At 43.3% G+C, this 7,613-nt stretch overlaps 2 protein-coding genes across 2 annotated transcripts; one reads left to right on the top strand and one right to left on the bottom strand.

Annotated features, from left to right (window-relative positions):
* Positions 1-1,752: 1,752 nt before the first annotated feature.
* On the top strand, positions 1,753-3,947 carry BDV38DRAFT_272206 (uncharacterized protein; the record flags this gene model as incomplete). Its single annotated transcript, XM_032057445.1, has 2 exons — positions 1,753-2,638; positions 2,722-3,947. The coding sequence occupies 2 exons, from the start codon at positions 1,753-1,755 to the stop codon at positions 3,945-3,947; spliced, it is 2,112 nt and encodes a 703-aa protein (XP_031912199.1).
* Positions 3,948-4,542: 595 nt separating this feature from the next.
* Positions 4,543-5,712, bottom strand: BDV38DRAFT_284140 (porphobilinogen synthase HEM2; the record flags this gene model as incomplete). The annotated part of the gene is made up of 2 exons (XM_032060202.1): positions 4,543-5,445; positions 5,494-5,712. 2 exons carry the CDS (start codon positions 5,710-5,712, stop codon positions 4,543-4,545), a joined length of 1,122 nt encoding a protein of 373 aa, XP_031912198.1.
* Positions 5,713-7,613: the final 1,901 nt, after the last annotated feature.

The raw sequence follows: 7,613 nt of genomic DNA, 5'->3' as shown, positions 1-7,613 counted from the left end.
TATCATGAGGAAGAAGACCTCTTAAGCGACCAAAATCAAGTGGGAAATACCTCCCGCCCCCAGGAAGTACTATTCAAACCGCATTGGAAGTCGGTTGGACCCACTAAACTCTACTCAGTACATAGTACACATCCCCCTGCGGCTGCTGTGCCGCGCTTCCCTCGCGGATAAAGCGGCAGCGAACCATTACAATCCAAGTGTGTCCCAGGGGCCAGCCCTCCTGGAGAATCTGTTGGTGGCGTGTCGCCTGAGCACCATCACTCACAAGCATGAGACCCATGCTAGACTAACCAAAGGCCGCTATAGCCAATCATTTTCCTTGCGCAGCCATCGCGGGATGGTCGATCGCGCGGTAACTTCAATCCAGTCACTAACCTCTCATCAGCCAGCTGGCAGCCGCATTACCATGAAGCAAGTACGGAGTAGGAACATGAGCTAATACTGTACTTTGGAATCCCCTGGTTCGCTTCTTCACCCCAACATCCCCTACCTGTACTAGCTTTTCGTTCACATTTGAGGTTAATACCTTTCCATTTACTTTTTCCCTTTTTTTAACACACCCCTCCCCCTCTTATATATATAAAAAAGAAAGAAGGAAAGGAAATGAAAGGAAAGGAAAGGAAAGGAAAGGGGGAGGAAAAGGGAAAGAAAAAAAATACTACTCGCTGCATTCAGCCATCGTCAGCTATCGCTTACCCTTTCTTCTACCAAGTAGGTTCCCTCCACTAAGTCACCAATACGGGTCATTAATAACCCCCTCTCTTTCTTGCTTTTGCCTCTTCCCCTCTCTCAGTAAATCCCAGAGTACTCACCACTACCTACGTCCGTGAATATTTACTTTCTTCTCTCCTGTTTCACCTTCTTTTAATTATTATTTTTTTTTTTTAATAGTTGAGGGGGTAGATGCATTATTCTATCCAGGTTTATTCTTACACCAGCAATCAACCACTGCCGCCACATTTCCCTCCTCTACCGTCTTCTTGTACTGTCGTTACCACCGCTCCACCTCTCGTCCTATTGACTGTATATGCCTCATCGTTGTAAATTCTTGTATCCCATAAATTCTCGTCATTGAACTCTTTCCCGTCAACCCAACCTATCCACTCCAGAAGCAAGCTATCTCACTTTGCGCTTTTTTCCCCTTTACGCTGAGGTTGATCCCCTACCTGGTGCCTTCTATATCCCGTTCCGATTTGCTGATTGCTATCTCCTACTTGAACGATACCCACGAAACAGCCCTTCTGAGCTTATGTCGAACCTCACCTGGTGCATGGCCTCGGGATAGCCGTACAGGACAATCAATACATTGAGTCTAAAAAGAATTCTTGCCGTTAATTTGGTCCTTTATATCTCTTATCTTCCATTGCGTCCGAAGAGTGAACCTGCACGCAGGGTTGCCTCTCCATCCTCGATTGATGCAACTTCTTCCAGTTCTAGTTCTAGTTGACGGCGCGCAAGGTGGAATAGTACTCCTTTGGCGAAGATATAATTGACCGCATTCCTCCCGTGTGACACTAGTTGAAAATACCGCTGCGTTCACAAGGGACTTGCGTGAGAACAATAGAGATAACTTTCCACTGCGCGCTGGAAACTAGGTGGTGGAACTTGAAGGCTTTATACCAAGGGGTCTCACCTATCAGTTGTAGCTGGACTACTACTATTACTACTACTACTACTACTATTACTACTACTATTACTACTACTACTACTACCACTACTACTACTACTACCACCACTTCAGTTACTTGCAACATGACTGTCATCACCTCCGCCTCAATAATTAACGACCACGAATCAGAGGGTTCCAGAACAGACCACAGTCCCTCTCGATTTACAGCAGTGAACGGGAAGGACTCCTTGATATCTGCGACACCGACGTCTGTTCCTGCTGTCCCTAGCTCAGCAACGGACGAAGACTCACGAGAACCCTCTGAGCACTGTGGAAGAAGCGGTTACGATGATACAACACATCGGCATGAGGAACGACTGCGTGAAAATGGAAACCTCAAGAACGACCAAGAAGATCGACGGTCACAACGATCGTCCTCGCAATGTGCTGTGTCTGTTACTAGCAGAAGCAAACGAAAGAGGTCAAGATCTGGTGAACATGAAGACGATGCTCTTTCCACCCACAGAGCTCTGAAAAGCCCAGCCTCTCACCTAAACGACACTACAAATCAAAATACGCACCCATGTACATCCAACGGAAGCACGACATCCCAGGCCGACCAGGATCTTAAGAACACGTCCCCCCTGGTGTACACCAGGCCAGAGGGGAGTGAAGATTCACGAACCTCAGCAAATACTACCTGGCATGAGTATGATGCCCAGTTGGTCAGCCAAGCACAACGTGCGCAACAGATTGATGCATCAGATGCTCAATTGGCAGAGGCACTCCAACGTGAGGCTCAGGGGCATGATGTAACTCAGAAGAATTGGACTACGGTCAGTCGCTCAATAGAAGGTACCACACAGAATGAGCAGTCTCCATCATCGTTGGCTGGGTTTTCCCAGGAGCGGCCGCAAACTGCTGTACAAGTTGCGCCAAAGAGAAAGCGCGTTTTCAGCAACAGGACTAAAACTGGGTGTATGACATGCCGAAGGAGAAAGAAAAAATGTGACGAACAACACCCTGCATGTAAGTTCCTTGTTGAATAGTTCTCTTAAGTTGGGCAACGATTTTGTCAATTGCGGTAGCACAGTAGTCTAACTCCAATGTAGGTAATAATTGCATCAGGGGTGGTTTTCTTTGTGAGGGCTATTCCTCACGGAGTACATGGCAGAAGCCGTCAAGTGGGAAAACACCAGTTCCTTTACAATCAAAGGAAGGCTATGCAGATGTCGGCAGTCAATACGTGCATGACATCGCCCAACAACATGATCGACAACAAAGTTTGACCGAACAGCTCGAGGGAGGGAAGATGCGGTCGATTGTGGTAGACGATAACGACCGCACCACCACACAGTTCAACAACTCAAGCCCAACAGGCGTTGGTTCCGGCCGTGGGTCATGGTCCAAACGGTCCTGGCCGAATACAGGCCACACCACTTATATCACTGATCATATCGCAAAGCCTGATTACCGAGATGTACCATCCATCCATGAGCTACCCCGCGAAAGTCACCCGAAAACAGATTATCAAATTGTGCCGCCGATTCGGGAGCTATCACATGGCACCGCCCATGGGAAACCAGGGGTCTCGCTTTTCCAAGGCGGAATTGACCAGCGGCCAGGTCTTGCTACTAATGTGGACACTAGCAGTCCACAAGCCCAAGCGCGAATGGCCCTGAGCATTGAACATCAGTTATCTGCACGCACCGTTCCCGGTGAAGAGACAGAAAAGGATAAAATGATACGTGGTGAACTTTATCGGCCCTTCGATATTCATCTTGTGGAAGAGAGGGAGCGCTGTAAAGTTGCGCTGTGGCGGTTCAACAATGCCTGCAATCCCGTTTCTGGACTAAGCAATAAAGAACAAAACCGCCTTCTTAAAGAAATATTAGTACCACCTACTTCGGCAGTGGGCTCACCCTCAGGTGTCCCCTCCCCTCGCCCGACGGGTTCCATCGGGCAAGGTGCGGTTGTTGAGGCGCCCTTCCAGTGCCATTACGGATATAACATTCACATTGGCGAGGACGTGATGATATCTGAGAGCTGTTTATTTGTGGACGATTGTCCTATCACTATCGGTGCCCACACGTGGATTGGTTCCAGGGTGACCATTCTTAGTTCAATGGCCCACGCAAATATGCAGGAGCGTAAAGGGTCTCAAAGCCGTTATCAAGGACGACCCGTTACGATTGAAGAAGATTGTTACGTCGGCGCTGGCTGCACAATTTACCCTGGTGTTCGCCTTCGACGTGGAGCTTATGTAGCACCAGGTGAAGTTGTCAAATCCGACATCGTAGCTTATGGGTTTCAGGGCCTTAAACCCAGCTACATGTGAGAAAACCTTTATCGCACTGCATTTATATGGAGTCACTTGAATTTCGTGTTCGATGCTATTGTCTGGGGCTGTGATATCCGCAGTTGCATGTTCTGATCATGCACTTAACACTTTCGTCGGCTTTTTGTAAACTATTCTTTCACATTCATTTGCTTAGCCCATCTTCTCGTTTCCCAGGCTTCTTCTTAGCGCCTGTCTTCTCGGGCCAGAATTCTGACCGGTTCAGGACATGTGGTTCATGCTACGAGGTTTCATGTGACAATTCCGGCCACTTTCTTAGTATATATATATTTGATGATTCATCCTGCTACTCATCTATCTACTCATCTCGCGCCCGCATGCTTTGGAGGAATTGGTATTCTTGTATCCATATAGAAGTAGGCACTTGACACCATCAGCTGATGTATCCTTGTGAAAAAAAAAAAAAGTTATTAAGCAATATATACACGTAGCATGACATTACGTTAAATAAGCAACTTAGAGAATGCCAACGAGATACTAAGGACTTCTACTCCAATAGGTATGATTCAAACACCGCGTCGCTGCCATCCATCTGGTGGATGCTTTCAGCATACTTCATCCAACCAAGTCAAGTCTAAAGCCAATCTAAAAATTCAGGCACGAAATAGCTTACTATAATTCCAGCACCAGCCCTTATAATCCCTTCAGTACTTTCAAAGGCCATTGATTTCAAGTCAAATACGCCCGCCTTGGCGCCAGCATGTATCATAGCATACTCACCGCTAACTTGGTAAGCAGCAATCGGAATGTCTTTGGCGAGTTCTTTTGCGTCTCTGATAATGTCCAGGTAGCTGCTCGCCGGCTTTACCATTATGATATCTGCCCCTTCGCCTATGTCCCTCTGTATAGCGCGCCGAGCGAGTCCACGGCCTCCCGGTGGTAACTGGTAGCATCTGCGATCCCCAAATGATGGGCAGGAGCCCGCTGCATCACGAAAAGGGCCGTACAGACAACCACTAAATTTGGCGCTGTAGGACATCAACAGGACACGGTGGGCTATCCCGGCCTCAATAAGCTTCAGTTTGATAGCACGCACTCGCCCATCATTCATATCAGACGGAGCGACACAATGAGCTCCGGCAGCGGCATAAGCCAGAGCAACATCCGAGATCCGATCCACGGACTGCGTGTTGTCAAGAGTCCCATCTTCTCGCAGTATCCCACAGTGGCCATGAGAAGTATACTCGCAAATGCAAACATCTGTAACAATATAAAGTTGAGGAAACCGCGACCTAAGCAGGCGAATAGCTTGAATTACTGGTCCAGATGGGTCGTCTGCAGCGGTACCTAGTGCATCCTTCGCAGAGGGGTGTAGTGGGACGCCAAACAGCATGACTGACCGTAGCCCCTTGTGGACAAGTGGCTTGATGAAAGGAACTAGACGATTTATTCCTCGACGATACTGGCCAGGAAGAGACGGAATAGGAGTCTCCTCGTCGGGATTGTCGGTGATGAAGAGAGGATAAATAAGCATTTCCTATCTCGGGGTTAGAGAAGCTCAGTAAATATGAAAGAAAATGCTGACCTTGGTCAGCTGTTTTTCAGCCTGCCATGATCTACTCAGTGGATGGCTGTAACCGGAATGAAGCTGACTGGAGATGTCACCAGATATGCTGACGCTTGTGGCAGCTGTGCTTGTATACGATCGTGCGGTGGCTTGCGATCGTACATGGGATATCTGAGAACTTCGGTCATCGTGAGTGTCTCTGAACGCGAGATCAGAGACGAGGTTAGAGAAGGACATGATGTCAGGAGCGGCAAGCAATATGGGTGCTAGGGAAGATAGTGACGCGGTTGAGGGAAGAAAAGGGGAATAGCGTTTGTGCTTGTCCTACGCCACTGGCAGAATACGACTTCACAGGACAATGATATATATGGTCAGCGATCCAGGTCAATGCACTTGTTGCAATGTTCGAGTCCAATGAGTAAATGAATATAGGACAACGTTAGGGGCGTTATATCTAGCAACGTATGTAGTGATGGGGCGCTTTTCGAGGGTCAGGAAATATGAGATATGTACGAACGGAGATTGGCTGGTGGCTGAGAAATATTCAGGCCTTGAGTTAATAACCGAGGATACCATAACGTAACTTGTAAACGACCCGCCACTGCAAACGACCCGCCATCGTCTGTTTCCCATATTAAACAGCATATTTTTAAGCAATAATATCTCAGCCATTATTAGATATATCAATCTATAACCAAGGTATTATATTAATATTAGTATTCTTTTCTATATAAATTAAATTTAAGTAAAAAAGAGGTCTGAAATATATAAATTCTAACTATATATTATAAAATATACTATATTCGATCTTATCTTAGTAATAAAACTGTAAAAAGATTTTAACTATATATATATTATTAATCTACTATAGAATAAGTTATTTATTAATTTTTAAGTAGAGATAAATTGAATTGGTTGAGATATTGTTATTCAAAAATATGCTGTTTACTAGTAAATGGAAAACAGAAGATGGCGGGTCGTTTGCAGTGGCGGGTCGTTTGCAGTGGCGGGTCGTTTACCGAATAAGTTAATCTGTCTGTGGCTAGATTTGTAGGGCGACTACGGAGGGTTACCATTGGTCCGGGGTTGGTGCCGTTCTCCGACCTACATTAGCCGTCTCTTAGGTCAGCAGACCCACCCGCCATTCGGTGTACTGGTCTGTCTCATCGCAATACAAATTCCTACTTTAATACAAAATTTGAAGCTATTCAAGCTTTTATATAATATTATCTTAAGTATCGATTTAATAAAGTAATTTAGGATCTTTTTTATCTATTTAACTAGTCTCTATATGAGACAAATTTTCTATATCTTTCTATTAGGTATATGATATTAACTTATCTTTTAACAAGACTAATATCTTTATAATTATTAAAAAATAATTATAATTTATTAAAATATAAAAAGATAAAATTTTAAACTGTTTTCTTTTTTATAATATCTTTTTAAATTATTAATAATAATATTTAAATTATCTATATTATTATTAGACTAAGATAGAGTGGCATAACTGTTACACCCGGGGCTTTGTCATCGAATCTGAGACCAGTTAACGTATTCGGTAAACAACCCGCCACCTCACACATTTTCAACACACCTTAATTTCTTAGATAATTAAAACACCAGCTATACCACCAAAAATATCTAAATTATCAAAATTATATATTAAATAGAAAGATAGAATCCTACTAGCTATATTAGCTATAAAAAGTAATAAAATCAGTACTATAAAAAAATAGCTAAGATTTTTAATATATCTTGTTCTATATTATATAATTATCTAAAAAAAGTCTCTTTTAAAAGCAAGTAATATACTAATAGTTATAAATTAACTACTAATAAAGAGAAATTATTTAAGAAATAGATTCTATTATTAAATAAATATAGAGTATCACCTCAGTCTATATATATATAAGAAATAATTAATATCTTACTTTTAATTTGTAATACTACTTCTCTCTCTATTACTGTAGAGAAGAAATAAATATATAACTTTATTAGATATATATCTGAGTTTAAATTCTGCTTTGTATATTACTATAACTATTAGTATACTAAAATAGAGAATCTTAAAATTCTAGATACTTAGTTTAAGTAGATAAATAAAACTATTTAAAAATATAATATAGCTTTAAATA

This window comes from Aspergillus pseudotamarii (genome assembly GCF_009193445.1).
Source record: "Aspergillus pseudotamarii strain CBS 117625 unplaced genomic scaffold BDV38scaffold_36, whole genome shotgun sequence".
NCBI classification, from domain to species: domain Eukaryota; kingdom Fungi; phylum Ascomycota; class Eurotiomycetes; order Eurotiales; family Aspergillaceae; genus Aspergillus; species Aspergillus pseudotamarii.
The sequence above is the reverse complement of the archived record's forward strand: the minus strand, read 5'-3'. Positions and strand labels throughout refer to the sequence as shown.